The 26,438-nt window shown below is 42.1% G+C and overlaps 1 protein-coding gene across 11 annotated transcripts in view; it reads right to left on the reverse strand.

The window, feature by feature from the left end:
• The window catches only part of DYNC1I1 (dynein cytoplasmic 1 intermediate chain 1), a 207,602-nt gene that overhangs the window by 25,536 nt on the left and 155,628 nt on the right, over nucleotides 1–26,438 (reverse strand). For all 11 annotated transcript variants that reach the window (XM_042816549.1, XM_042816554.1, XM_042816551.1 and 8 more), the window contains 5 exons: nucleotides 25,281–25,427; nucleotides 21,019–21,132; nucleotides 18,150–18,283; nucleotides 15,993–16,137; nucleotides 983–1,123 (listed from right to left, as the gene is read on the reverse strand). In XM_042816549.1, the coding sequence (XP_042672483.1) occupies nucleotides 983–1,123; nucleotides 15,993–16,137; nucleotides 18,150–18,283; nucleotides 21,019–21,132; nucleotides 25,281–25,427 (681 nt within the window). The remainder of the gene's footprint in view (nucleotides 1–982; nucleotides 1,124–15,992; nucleotides 16,138–18,149; nucleotides 18,284–21,018; nucleotides 21,133–25,280; nucleotides 25,428–26,438) is intronic.

Below are 26,438 nucleotides of genomic sequence, written 5' to 3' on the forward strand. Positions count from 1 at the left end.
TTATATGAAAGATGGATTAATGAACAAACTAATCTTAAAAGCACACAAAGAGAGAAAGAAATATACAGAAAACGGGGTACGTGTCATGAAACACTGCCAGCTGATTCCAGGCTTCTCTTCTTCTCTCTTTTGGAAATGAAAGAACTGTTGAACGATAAGTAAGGTCCCTCAGTTCTTACATGCCATTAAATTACAAGTACATAAGACTCCAGCTCTGAAAAAATATTTCCCCTCTTGTTCTGAATACAACTGATGGTCATCTAAAGTGTCCGTGATATGACACAGTGGCTCTTTTCACAACCGTCTTAAGGGAACAGGGAGATCCAGACCAAATATTCTCAATACACACCTGTAGCATTTTGTTTGTTTGTTTTTGATCTGAAATAACAAGAGGACGTGGGGATGGGTTTTCAGCACAGCTAGGAAACGACTTAGTGAAAATACGAGACTTGTTAGTCTCTTTGCAAAGAACAGTACGGGACCGGCCGTTCCGCCTCTGCCAACAGCCGTGCGACGAACCCCTTCTCATCAGAGAAAAGGTGAAGGTGTGACATCCTCTCCCCCGCTCTGCAGTCAGCAGCGACAGTAAGAAAACCTGCGTTTTCGTTTGCGTCTGCGCGCTTCGGTTTCACGGCAAACGTTGCAAACTTTGCACAAGAAAGCAGGTGAAGGGCAGGAAGCCGCGGGCGTTCCCCCGCGCTGCGCGGGGCGTTGGGGGCGAGGCGGGGCGCTCCGCGGCCGCGGTCCCGGCGGCGCTGGGGGAAGGGACGCGCGGCGCAGAGCCCTCCCCAGCCGCGCGCCGCCCGCCCTCCTCCAGCCCGCAGGTAGCGGGGCAGCCTCGCGGCTGGGGGGGCGGGGGCCCCGCCTCGCCCTGCCGTGCCCGGTCCTGCCGGTCGCCCCGGGGCCCGGGGTGCCCGCGGCTGCTCAGCGGCGCCGTCGCCCCGCGCGGGTGAGAGCCCGCCCCGCCGCCCCCGGCCCTCACCTCGGTGTCGTTATTCAGGTTCCACAGATCCAGGCGCCCCATCCCGTCCACGCAGGCGAAGAGCGCGGGATGCACTGGCGACCACATGACATCGTAGACATAGTCGGCATTGTCTTCAAAGGAGTAGAGCGGCTTGTTGTGCTGTAAAGCAGAGAGAAGCATGAAGACTTCGTGGCGCTAGTGCCGCCCCGGGCTGTCTGGCGAGTCTAATTAAAAACTTTGCACATTTACAAAGTGTCATAAAACTTCCCCAGATTAAAGCTCCTTGCGAAGGGCGGGACCGCGCTTTAATGGGGCAACCACTGTCCGCTGGGATAAATGAGATGCCCGGCGCGGGCCGCCGGTCAGGGGGGAAGCGCCCGCTGCGGGCCGCGCTACCCGGGGGGTGGGCGAACGAGGGCGGCGGGAGGCGGCAGCAGCCGGCAGCAGCAACATCCCGTGCCGACCGCGCTCCCGGCCGCGGCGATAAGCATCGGGAGACCGCCGGGCGCCGCGGCCATCCACGCTCCGTGGGCGAATGCTGCCACCTAGCGACGGTGGTGGCGGCGTGGGGCCGCGGCCCGGAGTCGGGGCGCCGTGCGGAGTCCGGCTGCTCGCGAGCCGGAGGGAAGTTGGAAAGTACGGCGGGAATAAAATGCAATCGTCCGTCATGAATTATTCATCGCCTCTGGCTCGTCTCGTTCTCGCCTAATGGCTTCGCTAATCCCTGATCAATTAATGGAAAATGAAATTTAAATGATAATGAAAGCTCGAGAGATAAAAGAAATCGAGTGTTCTCGGCGTTCGCGACAGAAATGCAAACAACGGGGCTTCCCTCGCTGAGGTCCCCCGGCTCCGGCTCACGGCAGGCAGCGCCTCGGGGCGGCTCTGCCAGCGGTAGCGCACCTCCCGGCTCCACGCGGCCCTTCCGCCACTCGCCTCCGTCCTTGCACGCAGAAAACAATAAGTAGCACGGAGGCACGACTGCACTGCGCGGTATTTTTTCCCACTGCTGTACTTTTTCCCCGAAAGTGAAGCGACTGGCTCTAATTATTATATTGCTTTTCTTTCGCCTATCGTTAATTGCAAACAACAAATCGATTCGGTCTGCGGCTATAGGCTGCCGGTTTTGTGTCGGTCCCGCGCAGTGCAGCGACGCGTTCGGAGCAGGGATTGGCTTCCTTCCACAGGGCGGTTTTTTCTGACACGCGAATTAACGGAAGACGTTTCGAACGATGAGAGGATCAGGCCCCACGTTTTTGTAGCCGGCCTGATGGTTTTTATGCGCTTCCTAAGAGTATCAAACGTTTTGTTTTAGGTGACGATAAAGAGAATTAGAGCTCGAGGTCATTACCTCATATTTACATAACGCCTGAACCTCTTTTCCAAAGCTGGGTTTTGGAAAAGAAAGAAAAATAAATAAATCACAGGAATACTTTGTTACCTAAACAAGCTCCGATTCCCACACGTGTATCTGCTTAGTGCATTACCAGTGCCAACCCAGTTCCTTACACGTGTAAATGGGATTACTTGCATGACCTGTAGCAACGCATTTGCAGGGCTAAGGGCCACATGAAGACGAAGCTTTTGAAGGGGCAGAGGTATTTCATGGGAAGTTTCAGAGTGAATCTCTACAGCCAGCTGCTAGGTGGCTGATATTTTGTTAGACATGGAAAATGTGCTGCACGTACAGCAATTTAATGTCATTGGATGGCACCAGCAAGCAGTGGTAAAGCATGAAGCTGGGCTGCATACAGCCTTCACAGTGCCACCACGTGTGCCCTCTCAGCCTATCCAGTGGGAAAAAAAATATTTCTCATATCAAATGCCTTCCTGTAGATAAAGAAGAACATAAGAACAACTGCATTGGGCCAGGCTGGAGGTCTATCTTGCTTAGCATCCCGTCCTCAATAATTAAAACCAGAGTGACCTTTCTTAAAAACTAATATTTCATCCTGCCTGATTTTGCCCACTGAGAGCAGTTACGTCAATTTCAATGTGAAGACTCGATGCGTAAGATTAAGCGTGCATGTAAATGTTTGCAGGACTTCCGTACTGTAAGCCTGCTAACGAAGGGCCCAGGCCTGCAAATTCCTTTAATGTAAGGATTTATGAATAAGGACTGATACCAACCACTTCTAGAAAATGCTGAAATGTGGAACTATGTAAAGGTCACTTTAAAGCAGTTTTAAATTACCAAAACTTCAGACTTACATAATCTTTAACTAACATATGGCTATTATTATAAAACAACTGGAATTTAAACTTGATGAGCTTTCATTCTTAAATATCAACCCAATCTGTTACTCCATGGAACAGAAGAAATTGTTTAAAGCAGTATCTTCAGAGTAACTTGCATCAAATCTATTCGTTACTGAGTTTGGAGTGAAAACGTGGCCCCTGCTGAATCAGTGCAGATTTGCCATCAATTTCAATAGGATGGGAATGGAGCATTTAGTAGAAAAAGCCATTTCTAAAGCGTGTTTTTATCTCGTTTCTTTAAGCAAATAGTCAAAATCTATTGTTCATCTTCAGTGTTTGTATACAGGCATTGTTGAAAAGAACAATTAGGAGGGAACATCTTAAATACATGGGAGCTGTCTTGGAATTAGCACTTGTCTAAGAAATGAGAAACTTGCTTAAATAAATAATAGATACTTATAAAACGGAGATATTTTTTTCCATGTTCAAATTTGACCACTTTGTTCTATTACTTATTTGCATACAAGAATTTTCTTTAATCCAGGAGGCGCCACACATAAAGTAGCTAATTATCCATATAAAGGAATGTATACATATTCACGGATTTTAACTAGCATCTGACTTCTTAAAAAGCCATGGAAAGAGCAATTAGCTTTGCCTGCTTCATGAAAGCAGCATTTTACACATTGGCACAATTTCTATGGGTGTCAGCTCCACTTAAAGGTACTTCTCTAACTGTACCTTCAGTGCTACAGATCTGTGGTAACACCATACTGAGCACTGTCTCCCAATTTAATTCTCACTCAATTTTTCTCCTGTTTAGGCAAAATCCTTAGTTCTGCTCTACACTGATTAACTAAGCCACGAATGTGGTGCAGTCTTGCAAGCTGATATAAGCAAATTTGATTTTTCTACATGTGCAGCAAACATGACAGAATCATGAGTGCTTGCACAGAGACTTTCTAAAACAGGTGGCTTGGTGCTTTTAAGGCTCAAACTCTGGCTTATGGGCACTTGGAAGAAGCAGTCCTAGAGTGTTCCTGAGCAGAGAGGCTGCCCCCCTGTTATGCCCCCCCATAACAAACCTTATGGCCATATGGGTGGCAACTTGTATTACTAGCCTTTGTTCACTGAAAAAGAAAACAACTAAACAAAAACCTACAAAATGGTGTTAAGAGAAGACATCTCTCGCAGCATAGGTGACACATTAGAATCAAAGAAGGGCTTGAGTTGAAAGGGAGCTCAGCTCAGCAGCTCAGCTGCCCAGAGCCCCATCCAACCCTGCCCTAAGCACCCCAGGGATGGGGCACAGCTTTCCAGGCAGCAGTGCCAGTGCCTCACCTTCCTCAGAATGTCCACTCTAAGTCTCTCTTCTTTTAGTCTAAAGCCATTCCCCCTTGTCATATCAATAAATGGCCTTGTAAAAAGTTTCTCTCCATCTTTCTTATAAGAACCTTTTAAGTACTGAAAGGCTGTAGTAAGGTCTCCCTGGAGCCTTCATATTGGGAAGTGAAGCTCTGCTGCCCTTATTTAAAGTAAGCGTTAAGGTGCCAAACTGATTAGATACAAAAGGAATGAAGATAGGCACAGGCAGTGGACTTCTACTCAGGTTAGAATCTGAGCTCTTCCATGCTTTTCATAGACCTAAAGTTCTAAGCCCAATCCTTTCTGTCCTGAGGGAGACACCCTACTACTCTGCCAAATACAGGCTCATCTTTTCCTTCTGATGCTGCTGGTTAGCCAGCCCAACCCAAAAGATGCAGACAGAATAAGTGATAACTAAAAGGTGCTGGGAATTTTGAGGTGAACACTCCTTGAAACAGCTGTACCCTGGCTTTGACCTTTCCTGTATCAGCAGTCTCCTTCCCAGGTCCCCAGCTGCTAGGAGTTTGGGATTACTTCTGCATACATCTTGTGACGGGGGAGTAAGTCCTCAGTTGAGTGTAAGGCTCTGCTACTCCTGAAAGCCCATTTGATTCACCATGGAGTCAGAGGCTAGAATTTTTATTCTGACTGATTGATCTTGATGGGAATTTTGCCTGTTCTGGGCTGCCATGTTTCTCCCAAATCTGTTTTCTGACAGTTAATGATAATTTCATCATTTCACTCATCATGGTCAATACAATAGCTGCTGTTTTCACAGGACACTTATGGGACTTGATTTAGTTCAGACTGTGCTACTTTCTACAAGATTCAGTATTCCCAGGAACTGTTAAATTGCTTTAGAAGAGCTAGCACTAGAAGCCATAAATCAGAGTTGCTAGTTACAGGTACATCCCTGATGGCTCAGCACTGTCTGCATTCTCCCCAGCGGCTATCATTATCCCACAGACCCCGACACTGTACAACTCACAACTTGCAGTCTTGCTCCACCTTTTCCAGGCAGAGCCAGACCTTCAAGGACAACAATGGAGAAGAAAATAGGGAATGTTTATGCTTTTCAGCTTTAGCCACTCGATTTTACTGTTCAACTGAGGTGCACTAAAACTGAGCTACATGAGTAATTTCTCCTTTACCTTTTGTTAAATTCCTGTCAGCAGTCAGCAGTCCTGAATTACATTTGAGCTTCTGAGGCTCCCTGGTCACTTCTCTGGTCTGTGAGCTACATACATTCAGTATTGTCATGTGTGATCCGTAGCTTAGTGTCTTCCAGTAGGTAAGGACAAAGATTGGTGTGCTGTGCTCGAGAGATACTACCACTAAGTATTTTTAAATCTTATGATTCAGTACCTTTAAGGCAAGTTGTTGAACAATGAAGTTCCCTTTGCTTTGATTAATGATGCTGAATGCAAAGTCCGTGGTTAGTAAAATAATTACTCTTCAAGATGGGATTGGTTTCCTGGCCCTGTTGAACTAAATGGAAACACAGCCATTTACTGTGCTATTACTCCTCAGGTCTGCAAATTCTGCTGTTAGAAGCACTGCACTTCTCATGTTTACAATGTAAGGAAGAAAATTCTTCAAAATCCTGACCTCCCAATGAGAGCAGGGGGGATGAGAGCTAACCACTGCCTTACAAGACTGACTCCCTGTGTATGCTGCTTTTCTTCCATTTCTGAGATGGTGGCACCTGCGCCATTTACACAGCCTCACCCAGTGCCATCTCACTGTCAGAGGTCACTAAATCAAGTCTAAGCTGCACTTCTGGACTAAGGAACAGGTTTCGTTTTTAGATTCAGCAGTGTTAAAGGGTGGGGAAGAAACAACTGTGGAAACGATCACTACACTCTTCTGAGCTCTGTTTTAAGTACTGTAGTGCTAGTGCTAAAAGTTGATGACACTTAAGGTGGAACACTTCACATTCAGAAATTGTTATTCTTGCAGAGATGCTGAAACTGTTGACTCTCTTAATTGTAAATGATAAAAAAAACTCCAATATTTTTGCATAAACATGTGGAAGTTATTATAGATGGAGGAGGGGACAAGGGTGAGACTGAAAGGGAAGGGAGTAAGAGAGCAGACCAAGTCTGGAGATACCATGATGATTACATTTTTGTGGTTTCCTTCAAAGTCAAAGTGTCACGGGTGAGCATACAAGAAGGAAGCAAAAGAAGAAAGTTTTGATGATTGGCACAGGCGGTTTTAATGAGAACCGATCTTAACGTTTAATACTGTGGCATGGAGAAAAAGCATAGAAGAACTTGGAATGCCAGATATCACCTGATTTGCAAGAGAAACAGAAAGCCAGATAGAAGAGCTTTCAGCTGTGGAGATAGCCTGGAAGTTACACTGACAGGTAAACTGCATATTTGGTTAATCCTCCTGAATAAAGTTCTCTGCAGAAACGCAATGCATTCAGGCTATGCTGCTAGACAACAGTTCCCTCCAGTCTCCTAGCTGTCTTCTGTCCTGCTTTTCCACTTACTCAATGGAAAAAGACCTTTTTATTTTCTCAAGAAAGCAAGCATGAAGTATGGTATTCCTCTATACCATTAGCTGAGGAACTACTCTCAGAGAACTTGATATATAGGTGTATTAGTAGATGTCTAATGTAAAATTAAATGAATTGATAACATGCTTGCCACAGATAAACTTTGCAATGCTGAGAAAAGAAGAGGGTAATTTGTATGAAGAGGGTAATAAGCAGATTGGGTTATGGCGAGGCACCGTGGAGGACAGCGCTGCCCAGCTCACTTTTCTCACAAGATCTCACTGGCTAGGCTGGTGTATGCTTGTTTCTGCATTTTAGAAACCCAGCTTTATTCCCAGTCTGGAGCCCCCTTGACTCCATCCACACTTGCAAAAATTGTGCCTACAGCCTTCCAGTGCTTGAGGTTAATACCTCCCGCTCCACTTGCTCACTTCAAGCTGGGTGCTGTGTGGATAAAAACAGTGGAGAAACCTGTACAGGTATTTGCCATTTGCCTGTGTTTCCTCAGGCTGCTGACTTCATCACTAAATGTTAATCAAGTTTTCCACCTTTTATTTAAAACACGCTTTAAGCAAGCCAGCACTTCATCTAATGCTACTAACTATGCATTTCCATCACCAGACTACTTCAAAAGTATCATTTGTGTTGGGATTTCTACCTACTTCAGAAGACAGCTCAGTTTCTTCTTTTAAGAAGCTATAAGCACTAAAAAAGGTGTTACTGTCCCTGCCTGGCAAACTGATTCACAGCTTCTGGAGCTTCTACTCCTGCCCTTATATTACTAAACATATTTTCTGGATTTTTTTCAGCGAAGCACTTGAGGGACTCGCTGAGATGTATGAGGAAGGTATGGTTTTGCTAAACTGACAGAAGGAACAATCAGCAAGCTCTAGTCAGAGGTTATGTGAAATGCTGAAGAAGAGCAGATTTGGTATTTTACCTCCTGTTGTCACTTCCAGTTTATATCCCATATTCAGGAAGTGGCACTGGTGGTGATGGGGTCCTTCGGGGGCAGCCAGATCACCGCCAGTGCTCTCCTGTTGGGCAGGACAGGCAGAGGCAGAGGTACCTGTGTTAGAGCCTGCTCCCGCCTGAGCCAAGGAAACTGTTTCTCTGCTCCAGGCCTCAGGTTACTGATGTTAAACTAGGCAGATCTCTCACCCAGCATTTAGAAACATGACATCTTGAGATCCTTCTCCTTCCATTTCTCTGCTCCCACTGTCTTCCCTGGTTAAACTACGGGGCTAAACAGGCCTTTCTGCAGTGGCACTGTGCTGTGATGGCTGTCTGCCTGCTCAGTTTGCAGCCCCTGCTCCTCCACCATGCTCACAGCCTGGCCTATGCTGCAGCGTTACCACCGCTCCAGCCGGGCGCAGGAAAGTGGCTTTGTGCTAAGGGCAAGGAATAGAGTGGGATGATGGAGCTGCATTTCCAGGGGATTGTGACTGCTGTGATCCAACCCCCGTGAATCTGACTGAAACCTTCAGTACAAGGCCCTGGAAAATTCAATTTTTCTTTTTAATGGAAAATGCTGCTCCATCGTAGGGTACCTGACCTAGCATTGCATGTGGACTCAGAATCGTTAAGCTTCCAAGCAACCCTGTTGTTTTAATTTCAGTGTTCCAGCTGCCGGGAAAAACAGGCAGGAGCAGGGGGAATATTGCAGAGCAGCCAACGTGGCCTGAAGTGACAGCACCGTCTGCCGAACAGTCCAGATTAGTATTTGTGGCTGCCACCACCATGATGCCTGCAGAGCTTTCTTGGGTCAGCAAGCAATGATTTTGAGGCTAATTGTTATTGAAGAGAACTCCATGTTGTAGATTTTGAATACAGTTCCCTTTTTTCCTGATAACAAAAGTCTCTCACATAGCAGAGAAAGGACTGCTGCATGAAGCAGGTGGGAGAAAATTTCCATTAGTGAAGAAATTCTGGCTTTTATATGTTGATAATTCTCCTGAAATGGTTTGCTGCTGCATGTGAGCCTGATCCTTCAATATAATTCTGCAACAGAACAGTCAGTGGGAGGCTTGCATTTTGATTTCAGGGAAAAAGAAATCACGACTTTGTTTGTACAGATTATATGAACTCCTGAAATCAAATTCTACTTTCCATTTGCAAATAATGCTTTCACTGGCTGCAGCTGGATTTATGTTAGGGCTTTCTGAAATAAAGCTTAGCCCAGGAAAAACAGCCTTGGTATTTTAGATGACTTTTTTGTGTGTGTGCCATTCATCACAGAATGTTTCACAAAGAAGAAGCATGGCTGGCATGAGCAAATGAAATATGTCAGCCAGCTGAAGAGTATTTTCCTATCACTTTTCAAATATGGCTACACTGAATACCAAAATCATGAGAAGAATTTAATGTGAAGAACTGGGGCTGATTTCAAACCACCTGACTTCACTTTGGTTTTACTCTGTAAAATTACCTAGAAAAGACCATAATCTTTTTTTGTGCAGCAGCTGGATGGGAGCCAGACCTCTGGCTCCAGAGGTAAAGGGCAAAAACTAAAAAAATCTTGTCTGAACAGGCAACCCCACCCTCTTCCCCAAGTCAGCTTGGCCTTTTGACAGAAAGCGAGCTCTGAAGCAAATTCATTCATTGCCTTGTTTTTGGACAAAACTCAAAATTCTGAACTCACACCGCAGAGAGACCATTGCCATGAAATTCAGCATGCTATTTTATTACCCTTTGTTTCCCCCTCTAATCAGATAAAATTAGCATTTGGACTGTGATTAATCAGATTAGTCATTTTAATTGCTTTTATCAAAGAGAAAAGCCTGCACTGGAAATGTAGTGTTGTCAAAGGCAGGTGATGGCCTTATGAGCACATTCAAGAAGAAGCACCAAGTTGTAATTCAGCACGTGGGGGACTGTTCCAGCCACGTGTCAAAATAAGAGGGGCTAAAGAGTCCACTGAGCTAAACATTTGAGCCTCACATAAAACAACTGGGAGAGTGGGAGGAGTGAAAGGGAGAAGACTCTATTCAGTTTACCTACTCCAAGAATAGACTAAGGTTTTACTGCACTATTTCTTTTCCTCTTTTTTTTCTTGATGTTAGTTATATGCCACCCTATATTCTTTGGGTCCTTTTGAGATGGACCAAATGAGAGAGATGGCACCAAAGACAGATTTAGATTACATCCAGATTCAGCAAAGTGAAAGGTGCAGAAAGCCAGAGGTGATAATAGTCCTGTAGTTTGGTTTAACATCTTATCAGAGCATACCCTGGCTTTCTTCAGCTTGCATCTTAGCTTTTCTGACTGCAGAATTAACGTGTAGTTGTGCCTGTGTGGCAAGGGATAAAGAGGCTGATTCCCTCCGGATGGTGGTTTGTGAGAAACTAAGAAGACAAATTCTGCAGTTTAAATAAGACCCGAAGCTGTCCAAATGCAAGAAAGCCATCAAAAGCTCCACATGTTGGTCATCTATAACTACCAGACCTTGGCTTCTCTGTAGAGAGAAGTTGTAGTACTTCCACGAGAGGTATCTAAACTATATGCACTGCTAAATGAGAAACCAAAGTATGGAAGCTCTAAGTAGCAATGGATCCAAGAGGATCCAACTTCATATGCAGTAAGATAGATCATGTCAGATCATCATGTGCCTCATGTGCTCATGTGAGAAGACTAAACAGAGCCCAACAAATTTAGGAAAGTTTAGAGCGAATGCCTTCAAGACTGAAAGTAATAATACTTTATAAATTTTACCAGGTCCATCTCAAAACTGCACTTAAGTGTTAACAAGATAAGATATGTGAATAATGTCTGAAAGAACGTAAAAAATATTTTTGCTTTGGATTAAGCAAAGAATATGAATTAAGAGACTGGAACATAAGAGTTCTGTTCAAGCATGCTTCCATCCTCCCTCAGCCTTTCCTAGTTCTTCATAGGAGCACCCACTTTAAGGCCACCAAATGGGTCCTTTATGAAACCTCTGCATTTCACTAGTCCATCCTGCTGGCAGAGACCAGTCTGCTCCTGTTACAAACTGAAGAAGCAGGGCTGGCCCCAACTGAACAGAACTGGTTTTCATCAGGAAGCGTCAGCACATTAAAATCAAAGCTTTAGTCCAAGAAGATCCTACTTTCAATGAATCCAAAGTTGTTCGTAGACACAAGATACAGCTCTGAGCAAAATGGGAAGATCATCACAGCACTTCCTTCCCTTAGGGAAGGCACATGTTCAACCTTACTCAGGCAGTCCTTTGCAGCATGGCTTGGTGCCAAACCACGGTCTTACAGAACATTCTCATGAAGCTCTTTGTAAATAATTGCACATTCAGTGGAAGAGGAGCATCTTCCATAAGACGAGGAAATAACCCTTACTGTTAACCACTGACATTAGTGCCTCTAATCAGTGATCCATTCTAATCACCTGCCATGGAACTTGACTGTATCAAGTCATTAATTCCACCATTTCCAGTTACAGTTAAAACAGTTTTCATGAGGAAGAATATACCAAGTTGTTGCAATAGTTCACTAAGTTTACTGTCCTTTTATCATGAATAGTATTTGATGATATCTCTACATGGATCTTTAACTTCAGGCAGTGCTATCTGTAACACAAAACTTGCACACTGAATGTGACTGAAAGTATACTAGAAAATATCTGATCCGATATCCAGATATCTTGATATGTGGTATTTGTAAAGCAAAAAATAGTAACTCTTAATCTTCAAAAAGTGACAACTTGACCCGTAAAGCTCAAAAATTGCCTGTTTGTGAGTGAACTGTTTTCTTAGTGACTAATCCACACAGTCATTTTATGCGCTGATTCATTCTGCTGCACTATTGATTGTCACAGTAAGTTCTATCAAGCCAATCCCAACAGTTCCTATTAGCCAGGCTGTTGGGGGAAAGTTTAGGAGTGAGAGGTAAAATTCCTACTTATCTTTCAATAACAACACCACACTTCATATTCTAGTGAGAGGTTTCTGCTTGATCTCCAAGGAGATGGTGTTAAACAATCAAATTAAGACCAATGGTATTTGAAGCCTGACGCTGGTAGGAAGGTATGAAAGTACAAGTTAGAATCATTTACTCCAAGTGTGAGGACAACTGATTCATACCACAATGAGCGAACAGCAAAGTTAGTGAAGATACAGAAATTTACATAAAGTACATGGACCAGAAACATTAATTTTGTTTCTCAAAAATATGGTTTTTCAAAAAGCAAAACAGACTGCAGACTGAAACAGAGGATACCATAAGAGAGGAACTTAAGAATGAGAAGACAAAGGGGAGGGACTAGGAAGGGAGCTACCACTGATGCACATGCCAGTAAGGCAAAATTGAGAAGGGACACAAAAGTAGATAGTCTATAGGAAGGCACACAAGCCCTCTGACTCAACTAGTCTTTGCTGGTGGTTATGCAGTGGTTCTATTACCAGTCTGCTCATCTCTATCTGCCTGTTTATGGCACTCACCATCATTTCTTAATATTAGGCAAGAAAGAGAGAAGCTTGGATGGGGATACAGCAGTACTGTTACTGTTATTCCAACCTGTCTTTCAGTTAGCTGTCCATCTGAGCATGGCTTAGATATTAGATGTGAGAGGAGAAAAATTCAGTCATTAGTATCTACCATCAATGGAAGGATAAAAGAGACATGTGAAGGATGGAAAAATTAGCACAAGCTATCTCTTTAATTGGACTGTTATTTAACTCTCTCAGTAGCAAATGTGCCATTTTCTAAACATTAGCTGAAACTTCTTGTTTTGCTATGCTTTAACAGTTCCAAGCTACCTCCTGTCCCTTGACACAATATCTAAAAATTCCCACCCTGCACAGCAATTGCTGTAATAATAACAATACTTACATTTCATTATTTAACCTCATGCTATTCGTTCGTGAGGATTAGTGCTTAATTAATTAGCAACACTTAACATTTCCACTTAGCACTTTACCTCTTCAAAGCATTGTAGTGGCAGAGCTCCACAGACATTTCCCATCAGGACTTTCCTCTGACAGCTCTGCATCAAGACTTGCTTATGTAGTGTAGCATGAATTAAAACTGAAAGTCCTATTGACCTCATCAGGAACCAGGTAATGCCCCAGCTATCAAGTGATTATATTTGCAAATTACATTTTTGTTTTTTCTACTGCTTCTGGTTGCTTACTATTCACCCAAGGATCTAATTATTGGCTAATATGATGAGTGATAATGGGAACTTTTTATTAGTGTTATCTACAAGACCTTCATTCTTCAGTGAAAACCTTACTCTCAGTCACCTGGTTGAACGGTGTTGGGATGGAAAATGTGTTAACTGCACAAACAGATTATAAAATGTCAATCCAGAGTTTTTAAGGGAGGGCTTTCAATCTGTCAGTCAAATGCCTGCTATGAAAGTGCCTCTCTTGTAAGCACCCCAGGGTGCTACACCACATCAATAGGCAATATAAACACAGAGCTTTTATGGTTCACTTTTCAATTGGACATTGACTCTGAACCTGTGAAACAGAAAGGAACTGAATTTCACGATGAAAGAGGATAATGTGCACAGGATTAGGTAGACATCACTGGTAGGAGCCAGAAAGCGATACAGCTTTGAATGCTGATAGAGGGATTAAATTTGCAAACAAGAAATCAAAGGCATAATAATAATAATAAAGAAGTCTGAGTAAACTCTCATAAACCAGCCGTATCACTCTTTTTTTTTTTTTCATATTAACAGGCTATTTTTTTCAGGTAATCAAAAATGTTGAGGGCTTTGTTCAGTATCTAGTGATGGACTGGCTCCTGTCTATAGGAATGGAACAAAGAGAGCCCAAAATATGTACTCACTCCAGCCAAGAGATAATACAGAAAGAAATTTCTGCAGTAGACAGATAGGAAGAAAACGAAAACAGTGCATTTCACGAACTTGTCCAGAACCTCAGAGTAGTTCTGCACAACACAGAGGCTAGCAGTGCAGCAGCCTAGAGTTGCTACTGCTGCTCAGATCTGCTCCAGGAGAAACCAATGGATCCAGTACAGCAGTACTGTTTCCAGCTCATAGCTGTGCCTCAGAGTGTCACATGCACATCCCTGCTCCCATCAGCCAGGTCAAGTAGTTTTCTCAGGAAGTCCATCTTGCCAGATGAGGTATTAAAAATTTAAATTGCTTGGTTCTTTGAAAACTGACTGAATTGAACAGCATCTGACCTAACCGTTTTGGCAATGAAGTATTCCACAAGGATTACTATGTACTGCTAACTGCAGTGTCTTTGTGTCTAAAATATGCTGTGTTAGTGTTGCCACGAACTTCCAAAAACCCAGGCACTCAAAATAAAAAACCATGCCTTCTCATTCCTTAATATAATTTCCTTTATGCTGCAGAAGGATGAGAGCCTTAATGAAATATTCAGCCTCAAGCTGAGGGTCAGATACTTATGCCAAACTTTTCTGGACATATATATTTGGAATGCAGGTATTTCAGTACCTACATTTCATTTTCTACCCAGTACCCACAAATTCTTTTCCTCTCACTTAACTTCAGCTTCAGCCATCTGATACTCTCTTGCCACCAGTGCCACTGCACAACACACCCTCATCTCAGACTTGTCAGCCTGAGCCAGCTCTCTGTCACTGGGTTATCCTGCAGCCCTCTCTAATATTTACTACCAAGGACTGACCCCAGATTCATTCCAGCCTGCCCACAACCAGCCTCCTCCATCACTTTTGCATCGGTTAAGGCTGGATTCACTGCTATTTCTGGTGAGAATCAGGTAAATCACGTACCCTCCTCCTACCAAGTACGCAATGCTCAAAACCTGTAATGCTCAAACAAAACTGTCAGCTGTGGTCATTGCTCATCATGCAAACATACCTATTAATTAGCATACATATTACATCAAGCTATTAACAAATGCATTATGAAGCTACCACAGAGGCTGATTTAAGTTATTATCTAGGTAACCATGCTTCTGTTTTCAGAACAAGGCAGCCACATGATTCCTTCTGATCACTTTTGTGTTTACATTTGCTGTGCATCTGTCGCAGCATCTCGAAGCCCTGATGCCTTTGAGGAACACACACAGAGATATTTCCTGATTGGGGTCAATTTCCAGCACTGGAGCTCTGTTGGATACAGCTCAAGATGTGAACCAAATGCAGACATAAAGAAATAATGAAGACAGAAGCCTAGTGTTTGAAATGCAGTTCTCTGTTCTGATGTATGACAAAAATAACTGTTTACATGACTTAAATGTTAGGTATTTTACTTATCTTATTCCACTCAGCCTGCACAATGAGGTTGGTCTGTTTAAGCTGTCCTGCAGTTTTTAGTCACTCTGTCATTAGCCTATATTTACACATACTTAGACAGGTGTGAGTATTCAAAGCCCCACAAGCCTGTGCACTCATTTCCATTGTTCACAGTGCTGTCCAGGTAAGAGGTGACACAGACGCATCCACAGAGCAGTCAGCAAGAGATTCACAAAAGTCATGAATGTACCAGCATGCATTTCCTCTCTGCTCCCAGCCATTGGTGTCTAATGTCACAGAGATGAGTTATACTTTCTGGCTACCCCAGCCTCCTACAGCAATGATTTTCTTGAAGGATATTGATTGCACTGTCATACATGTGCCTCCCTGTTGCTTCATCAGAAGAAAGTGTTCCTGCTGTTGTGCTGTCATGGAGCACAGTATTAGTCTTGCAATTCAGCCTGCACAAGGAGTGCTAGATGAATTGTTTGATGACTGCTACTACAATACATCCTATTCTCCCTTCTCAGTGAAACTGCTCAACACTGGGGTTAATACTGAAGAGCAAGCCAGCTGAAACTACCTTTATAGTGTAGGCTCCATGACAAAGATGGCTGACATAACTACACTGGGTATGCATTTCACTTACAATTTTAATGCTACACTTTTTCTAAGCACAGACTTTCAGTGAATCAGTTCCAAGTGAAACATTTCTGACAATAGCATTTTCACAAGTAGCATTACCCATCACGTCCCAGCTCGATTTTCTCACCTTTGTGGTCCACAGCTTCACTGTCCAGTCAAATGATGATGTGACAAAGAGATGGGAAAAGTCAATTGAGCCCACCGCCATGTGGCAATTGATTCCTGTGACAGGTCCTTGGTGGCCTTCAAAAATTTCACCAATGCCGGCTTTACTGCAGGAAGAGGGGACATGTACATTCAGAATGTGAGTTAACATGTGTGTTTTAACATCATTTTCTTTTACTCTTAGAATTCTGTTTCCTTCTAAAGCTCCATTTAACCTGCAAAGTTCTCTCCCTTCAGCAAGGCCTTTGCCTGCAGCAGCTCACTGCTGTGGGCACACTTAGTGCTCAGGATCCAGCACAGGGAGACAGCTCCTTTTCCTTCTGAAGACCTGCATTACTGACTTCTACATACACTGTCTACTACTATAGCTTGAAATAACACGTATGTATAATTATAAAGTAATTAGAAGTTATAATTATACTACATCTTATACATCTGAGTACACTATTATTACAAGGAATAACCATTAAAATGAAAATGCAAAGTTGCTAATGACATATCATTTGCAATTCTTTTTCTCTCAAATATTTAAAATAACTTTGCACAGCAGTCAGTCATGTCCCTAAGGAAGCAAATCCTTTTTCACAAAAGGTGAAGGGACTGCTCATACAAGCAGGTATTGCAGTCATTATTCTGAACATGGGAAGATGTGCATTTCATCAGAGTGAGGCTAGAATAGGAAGGAAAACTACAAATCTGGATAAGAAAGAAAATGGGCAGCTTTGCTCATCCTGTAAGCAAATGATGCCAAATCAGTTGTCCTTCTTTTGTGAGGAACAAACCAGGCACATTTGAAATATCAGAAGTGAGAAGTGCCCTTGGGCATGCTCCATTTATCCCAGCAGCCAAAAACTAATTCAGACCAGCAGCCATCACACAGCCTACCAGCATAATGCCTAAATAGTATTGCAATGCTGTCAGCAGGGTAAAGTTATTTTAAAAAAAATATTTTAAATAAAAATCATTTTGAAGAAAATATATGTAAAACTGTGACTGTACAATGTGTAATAGAAGCCTTACAATCTTAAACCACTGTTAAACCATTGTCAATGTCTATTTTGTCCCTGAAACACGGACCGTGATAACATGAATCTGAAGACTACTGAAGTGGGAGGTCAGCTTTAGATCTATCACTGAAATAGCCTGCTCTTCACAGAAGCCACTCAGGCATCCCTGAGGATGAAACTGCTACCAGAAGCTGGGAGCACACAAGCACCCTGCAGATTACTGTAGCAAACACAAGGAATTGATCTCTGCAGAGGCCTGCGGTGAGAGTTTCTTGCTCTTAACTGCAGCCTTAGAAAGTTTAGAGGGTGCAAAATATGGAACTTGTTTAAATTATGGAAGTGAATTTGCATTTTCCTAGCTTTAGAAGTGGGAAGATCAGTGTTTAGCCACATAGCGCTCAGACCCTTGTCATTAGGAGGTGCATCTTATGCTTGGAAAAACAGTATTTCAACTATCCTTCCAAATGCTACTTCAAAGTATTTGGCCAACTAAGCTTTTCCCAGGTCATTTTATCAGGTCTTGTACTCATGGCCTGCCTGGGCAAGTCAGACAAGCTCTGCCCATGCATCGGGGCTTCGTACGCTCTCCTTCTCACACACAGACATATCTGTGGCGTCTTTCTTTTCTTTGCTATCTGCCTGTGGAGATTGAAGATGAAGCTGAAAATGGTAAAAAATAAAGGAGACTACCATTTCTTACAAGTGGTTTAAGTTTGATTACCCTGCAACAAAACTGTCTCCTAGGGCCTGATACAACCTGCCTTGACGCATCTACACCTCAGTCAGCACTCTAGGCTTCCGTTATAATCATGGCTGAGAAAGAGGCATTTCCAAGGTGCCAGTCATCTCTTTTTCAAGCAGATGTCTGAAAAAGGCAAAAGAAGTCAACCCTTCCAGCAGTTAGTGCTCCCCATAGACTACACAGGGAAGTGGGCCAAGCACACAGTGCGTGGCAGTAACACAGACGCATGAAGCTGGGCAGCTCCCATCCTAGTCCTGTCCCAGCACAGATCCTGCTCATCCAAGAGAAAAAAACTAAACACACTCCACACACATGGCTGCCTCATGCCAGCACAGACAATGTTACAGAAGTACAAAAAGCTTAAAATCACCTTCCATGACGACAGGCTGTGTAGACTGTTCCCTCTTCACTGCCAACAACAAAGTTATTGACATCTCCGGTTGGAAAAGCCATTCCTGTAACTGCCACTGGTTTGGACTTGTTGTACACCAACTCCATGCTCTCCTATCAAAACAAGTCTTTGTTATTACTCTGCAGCAGTTCTTTTGTTTGGCTTGTTTTTTTTGTTTTGTTTTGTTTTGTTTTTCACTAATTCATTTCTAAATGTTACACAGAGTACTAAGAAAGGAAGAAGGAATCATCTGATCCAGTCATAGAATGTAGGGTTTTGTGATGGACAATGGAAGAAGATGCAATGTCACAACCAGGATGCACTGCTCCTGCCATCCCTGATGCTGTGTCAGATGTTTCAGAGTGGCTGCAAGGCACTGGTATCTGGAACATCATCTTAAATCAGGCAGAGATGACAGGTGAGAATTTAAAATCTAATGGTGCAGAAACTAAAGATAATACCTTAATGGCTATACTTGCCAGCCCCAGGCTCTAATAAAAAATACCCTTCTACTTACAAACATTTTTAAAAATCAGTTGTTTGTCAGGAAACACATGTAATATCTCATGCACCTGAGGCATTTATCAGACAGTGACATTTGTCCCTCTGCAGAACAAAATTCAGAAGTCAGCGTCATGTCACTACTGCTATTCTAAAACAGTGTTCTTGAGAGATTTTCTAAGCTAATCATAAATATTTTCTCTGGATCCCACCATCACGCTACAAACCTGCAAGCATAATTTCATTTTCTAGCCATATTTCAAAGTAAATCAACATACTCATTTTTGTATATTTCAAATACACCAGCATGAGCAGTTTGCGGTGGCTGCAAGATGCGTATGCTTTGAGCACATCTTGCACAACTCTAAACTTTTTGGTTGTGCAGCCTAAATGGTGTAACCCAAGAAACCCACAAAGGGCCTGAATGATTTAGTAATTTTCATTTTCATCTGTATAAGTGTGTGTGCTTTCTACATTTAAATGCCTAAACAGCTATTCTTCTAGAGCTAAAGATTACAGCATTTTCATCAGGAGGGATTTTTGCTGTAGCTGAAGAAAGTGGGCGTCCTTATGGGAGGAGAGAGCTGCAAATCCATAGAGAAATACATTTGCTTGATTTATATTTTACTTCCACATATATTTGCTTCTATTAAAAGGGAAAAACAAGACCTGGAAAACGCATTGGCAGAGCACCTGCGGACCATATATTTCTACAGAATCTTCTGGGGTAAGATCATTGTTTAGTGTCTTTAGGTATGGCGAGATATTGCGGTGGAATCTCCTCCAGAGCCTACACCATGGCTGCACATGAGTGCTCTGGATCTATCTCTTTGGAAAGTTTCAAACCAATGCAAATCAGCAACACTGCTCCTCTCAATGTAAAGCTAAGGTGTGCAGCTTGATATCAAGTCCTTCTTTTCAAGATCACTGTGAGCCATGCACCGAATTTTAGTGTAACATGGAATGTGTTCCCATCCTTGCTAAAAGCTAGATCTGAATCTGGGAAATTCCATCTGAATGATGAAGTTCTGAAACTAAAATGTTCACAAACCTCTGCCTGAAAATTCAGTATTCTAATATGTAAACATACAAGGATTTCTCTTCTCTAAATTTAAGTGAGAAATGGGGCAAAGAATTCAAGTTTCTAAATACAGATGTCTGCAGCATTTTAGATGCCTCTTCTTTTCCAGAACTGCAGCAGTTTTTCATAGTCCCAGGACATAACTATCAGACCAATAATGTCTATGAGGAGCACGAGGAACATGATCAAACTTTGAAGTTGGCTTCATTCTAGATAGCAGATTAGATGGGATGAGGTCTGGATACAACTTACATCCTTAGATGTAAGTACAGTTCTGTACCCTAGAATATCTAAAGTGATATTTCACACTGGGATGGGATGAGTTGTCCTCTAGAAGTGCTGGTCTCTCTCTATATTAATTGTAAAAGGAACCCAAATGACTAGCTTGCACTTGACATGGACCTTTAGATGGCTAAGGAGGAGTCCCACGTCTTGTGTCAACACTGAAAAGCAAATAACTCAAGAGTAATTGCACATTAATGCATAATTAATGGATGATTAATGGAATCATTAAAAGGAGTTCCTACTCAGCATTTTCAAATAAGATCAGATCCTATGGTATTTATAAAAAACAGTGATATGCTGGAACAGAAAATGTACAAATGTACTACTCCTCTGAAAGATAACACTTTCCATAGGGCCTCTTCAGCACCAGAATCTTTGTTTAGTTTCCATTATTATAATCACAAGTGGTTTGGACAATTTCCCTGGACTTCCTTTCATTTCTGATACAAAGAGGGGGTAGGAGGGGGGGAAGGGAAAACAATAGCAACAAACATTCCAGAGGGGGGGGAGTTGGCTCTAAAACTTTTGATTTGCATTGTTGGTTTTTTTTTCTTTTAAATACTGAAAGCAGGCAACAAAATAAGCTTTCAGACTTTGTGCCTTGGAAACCCGTAGTGCCTAGGGTGTGTTCAGCAGCAGTGCAATCTAGTCCATATTTGTTAAACAACACTGTAGAGTAAGTACAATTTATACCACAGGCAACTTCTGTAATTACCATGCTTTAAAATGGATTATTTCATTTTCACTTGAAACTGACCTATGTATTAACGTATTATAATAATTATATGATTTGTGGTAAAGGAAATGGGTTTTGGCTTTTAGCAGAGACTGCTGGAAGCAAGCTGTATTCTTTCAAGCGCATCCACTGGTTTTAGTTTGTATAAGATGTGAGGTTTTGGCTTTTAGGAGCTATGTTCCATTAAGCAGGTATCCTCCTGTACTGAAGGCGATTTTCTCCTGTATGGGTGAAAACAAACCCACCTGTGGAGTTGAGAGCATGTCGAGGCTCCAGGAGCACATTTTGCCATCTGTGGAGACAGTGATGAGATTGTGTGCATTCTGTGTTCCAACTACATTGACACAATACACCGGATGCTGGAAACACATTAACACTGGAAGTCAGAGAGACATTCTCACATATTCAAAACACGTTTCTAATATCTCGTATCTTACTGTAAAGAATGATTAAGTAGTCATGTAATGTCTGGAAAATACAGGACCAAGCTTTTGCCATATAGGACTTTAACTTTTTTTTTTAAATTTCAATTCTAAGCATCGTGTTATGGACATGGAAGTGTTTTCAATGTTTCATTTTCCTCATCATAAAACAACTCAGCTGGGTAATGCTGTGAAAATACTGAATTATGTGGATGAGATTTCACCCACAGGGACATGTATCATTCTACTGATGGCTTTCAGCACTGAAAATAACTGGCAGAAAGAGGCAAATCATCCAAATGGAATCAAAATGAAAACTTTATTGAAGAAAACAGCTGTGTAAAACTTGAACTCTTCCAGAATTTGGCTTGCATGCTAAATATTTGCAAATGTACTTCAACATAAAAATGAAAACTAGTCCGTCATTGTTCTCCATTATTGGCTAATACACCTTTTTAGATTTGTCATTATAATTGTGGAGTGACTAAATTTAGGGTGTTACACCTAGTTCCTCATGGCATGGTCAGTCCATGAAGGCTAAATTCCTCTTAGCATACAGTAATGAAATTCAATCTGTTCATTTTCCAAGAAACCTGCTAATGTTTTCAGCCTGAAGTGTCATCTGATATGTGATGGTGACATATGAGGGATGGCTCAAGTTCAGCAATCTCCACAGAGAATAATCAATCAGACCGAGCAAAGAGATTTAATTTTCTTTGACCACTGCAAGTGATACTGCTTAATTAGAGTAGGACATACACACAAGTCAACCAAAGACAAACTGGAATTCCCTGCCTGTTGCACAGATGAAACTTGTGTCTCTAAGAAGAAAAATTACTTTTCACAAATAATTTCCTTATTCGATGAAAATCAGGACAAAGCTTAGAAGAGAAGCCTTACAGCTTCTAATCCAACTCCACATAGGGTTAGAACCTAGCATTTTCTCCTACTGAAATGAATGACAGAACTGGCAGTTATTTTAGATTCCTTGATGATCCAGCTGCAGTTTCACCTATGTAGTGAGCAGTGAAAGGCAGAGCTAGCACTGGCTAGCTCTCAGGTTTGATAGCACAGCAGGCCCAGTAAATGCCCCAGCTGTAATTGCAAACAGGGTGGAATTTGAACACACAGTGCGTGCATACAGCACCAAAGATGAACTCATTAGAAACTGCTCCCAAAATGGTGCTTTTGCTTACAGGCCACCTGTACACATCAGAGAGCCCTAAATTGCAAGGTCTGCTCTGATGCTGATTTTTCTCTCTCTCAAGACTGTCACAGGAGCTGTTTCCCCCCCGAATCATCAAACGGACATCAGACAATGTGCAGGACCCCAGTCTATCCCTAGCATGTTTCTCATCCTCTTGCAATGGACCTTCATGCTCCCCAGTGGTGAGCTAATTACCACATTGCTAAATATGATTAGCACATAAAGACGTGCAAAATAAACACAGTCCTATTTTTTAATGGGTGTTTGACCTCCAGTAGGCCAAAGGGATGAGGACAGAGGTGGCAGGGGGCTAATGTAGCCAGTGGAGTAGCTACAATATTTCGGGGAAGGGAGAGAGGCAACCATGTCCTTCCAGCAGCACCTCCATGTGCCAGATCTGGCTTTAATCAGGGTTGCCAACCATCAATTTCATGCATAATAAAACTCACAGCAGAAATGAAAAGACCTAAGGAAAATGGATGGAAAAGACAACCAACTATATACAACAGAAAGTCTATACAGGCTCCTTTCTTTCAAAGAGTTGCTGCCAGCTTGCTTTTATTTATTTTGGAAATGAAATCATCATGCAAAAGGGTTTTGACCTAATTAAAATTTCCTGTTGTCCCAAGTGCAGATGTGTGGTGGGTGTGAAAGGAAATTAGTGAATAAGCTGCGGGTAGAACTCTCTTTCCTGGTGAATCCAAGCAGCAATCAGTGAGACTAAACTTAAGGAAGGTTTAAGTTGGTGATGACAACATACTTTCTTTGTTTCAAATAAGCAAAGTGAGGGAACAAAAAGAAAAAAAATCCTTTTTTTTTTTCCCACATATTGCATAAGTTCAAATTAAAACTGACTATTTAACTCACTTAGCTAGCAGTGCACAAAATAATACTGCCACACTAGAGTTGAGTTAAACCTTTCAAGCCAGACTCTTGCAGCCAAGACTTCATTTACAGTTTAGGTAAGTGATTCATAAATATGAACAAAAATTAAGTACTCTTTTATTGTAAAATCTGATAATTCCTTAAAAACATAATGCTTCCTCATGCTAGACTGTATAACCACTTATTTATACCAATCTGCAAAAGCACATAAAGTGCACATCCACAACAAAAAGTCATTTATTTTTATTTGTCAGAAGCAAAACTTCATATATTGTTCTATATAATAAAACAATTTTAATATATGATTCCAGGAGGTACAATTTTGTCTTAGACATTTTTGAATGTAAACAAATTACTTCCCATTAATCTTTTCTTTTCCACTAGATTTTGAGTCCCAGTTGTTCAATTTTCAGTGATAGTCAGTTTCTTGCCATTAGTTTTCTGGTCTACTACATCTCTAAATTGCACTTCCAGGAGAGACTGTTCCCTTTCATGCAAATTGAACACCACTACTGGTGATAAAATGAGCAAAAACATTAGGGAAATGAAAAGCAATATTGAAGTTGCAACCCATGGCACAGATCATTAAATTATTACATCAACATTCATGATAGTGGAAATTTAAGGAACAATATTTGTACTGCCTGGCCCACTAAGCATGTCTGTGCACACCTGTCATTTCTTAATATGAGAGACGTGCCTTCATAATACTGTCCCTGTGCTGAATCTTTAATTCATATGACATGGCCTTTAGACATTGTCTTTTAACTCCAGGGATTATGTTGTCACAGTCAAATAAAAGCTGAATCTTGATCTGTAAATTCCAAAGATAAGAATCACAGAACTGTAGATGGTGGAGGTGAAAATGGCCAATCATGTTTTCTGATCCCTCTTTTTGCTAGAACAAGATTAGTATCTTTCGGACTGCTTTGTGTAGTTCAGTTTCTTATGTTTCAGGAAATCTTGCAAATTTTTCTGTACTCTTATTTTATTACATCTTTCTCCTCTTTTAAGTGTCTGTTTTCCACTTCCCACTCAGGAACGGCCCCAAACTCAGTCCCAAGACGAATTACCCTTACTACCCACAGAGTAAAACTTCCAGCTCATATGAAGAGGCTATCTGACCCTAAACTCTCCAGGAGGAGAGCTCAAGGATGCTCAGCATCTCAGAGCAGGGTGGAGTGAAGGTCAGCCCTATTACAGATTGTAGGCAGTCCAGGCTTGTCTCTTCCTCTAGCACAATATGGGTACTTTGCAATATAAGAACATCTTCTACCACAGACATAATCCTTAGAGTATGGAGAAACTCTCTTCCTTTTCAAGTATTTTGTACTGTTCTGCCTATTTATCTCCTAGACATCACCAGAGCCCTGTGCAATCATCATTATATCTGCAGATATCTTTGTGTGTCATTGAAATGCATTTTGCATAGCATCCTGTTGAAACAAACTCCTCCTCAGTCTACAAGCTCTGCTCTATGGTCTTGTCTGGAATAGGAGGCCAGAAAAGGGATTTAAATATTTCTCTGCTGTAAAACAGAAGCAGTTGCCCCACACTCTTAAAAGCACAAGCATCTATTTATCAGAACTCTGTTAGATCATTGCAGGTGCTTAATCTGTTTCAAGAGACAAACTCTTGCACAAGTAGTCAACAATAAATGATTCAAATTGCCTGCATGTTTGACTGGCAGACACATAGTCCCTACAGTAACCTGACTGTAATCGTACAGGCAACCAAGAGCAAGAATCACAGAGGGGCCTCATTTGAGTGCTCCTGTCTTCATCATAAAGAGCACAATCACCTGACCTGCCCACATCAAGTGGAATGGCTTAACACAGGAGGTGGTTGTACACCTCTGTCATCCACTTCTTTCTTTTCAAGGGCCACACTTATGTTTTATCTGTGTAGCAACCAGCACTGCAGACACAACCAGACAGCTTCATTTCTCTGCTATTTTTAATAAGGAAAACGAAGAAGTGATTTTTGTCCTTACCGTGTGAGCAGCAGCAGATAAGGGAGTTCTTTGAACAGGAGTTCGTCTGTGGCTGCGATTATCCCACAAGACAATTTGGCCAGAGTATGTTCCACCAACAACCAGGTTTGGGTGAAAGCGGGCAAAACAGACAGACATCACAGAGGACTGGAGTAAAACAGATAGAGAAGAGTGAGAGGTTATTTTCACGAGTCACGTTCAGTTTTCCTCCTGCTGCAATTAGTATTTTGAATTTTAGAATCAGTGCATGACCCTTATTCACATTCCCTGAACATCAGTACTTCTGCTAAAGCCAACAGAACACACGCAAGGAGCTGATTCTGATCCTAAAATGAGTAATTCTGTTGGTCCTAAGGAAAATACAATCCATAAGGTAAATCTTAGAACGATGCTAAGAACCTCTCCACGACAATGATGTGAAAGTGCTACATTTCCTTTTCAAAAACGAGGACTTCAAGCAAACAGTTGTCAATCCAACAGAGGCTCCTGGCCCATTACTTCTCAGCAGGGATACTGCTTCCCATATTGCTCTTCTAACATTTAACTTTTGGATAATTTCAGATGAGTTTGTGAGAGGCCATACAAAGTTTACCATAAAAAGTGTGCTGCTGCAAGAACATTGCCTGAAGAGCAGTGTCTTCTTGGATCAATGACTGACTTCCCTGCCACAGAAAGGTCTTCTTCTGATAGCAGAGGGACTCACACTTTGCTTTACACAGTTTGAGCAGAAGCACTTCTTCATCTTTAAGATGACAGCTGGGTTGTGTTTGTACATTTTCTTTAAACTGGGGATGCTGAGGAACCAGACTGGTGTAACACTTGTCTTGGCCATCTGGGAGAGTACTCCACAGGCCAGCATGGAGATGAGCATCTACCTCAATTGCCTCCTTCAAGTCTGTTTAAAATAACATACAACAACTGAAGTTCTCAAGGGAACAATCTCCAGAACCTTTAATTACCAATGAGCTACAGCCAAGAGCAACAATCTGTAACTCCTTCAGGTCCTCCGTTCTCTTTTCAAGAAATTATTTCCCATTTTTATGTAATTGATCCTGGATGTTTTCTCTGTTTCATGCCAACTGGAAAGCAGAAGTTACAGTATTTGCATGATTTCTTGAGAATTCACATACTAATAAAGGCAGTTTGCAAACAGAAGCA

This window comes from Centrocercus urophasianus, unplaced genomic scaffold (assembly GCF_019232065.1).
Source record: "Centrocercus urophasianus isolate 14NV4802_14NV808 unplaced genomic scaffold, USGS_Curo_1.0 seq_16, whole genome shotgun sequence".
In the NCBI taxonomy this organism is placed as follows: domain Eukaryota; kingdom Metazoa; phylum Chordata; class Aves; order Galliformes; family Phasianidae; genus Centrocercus; species Centrocercus urophasianus.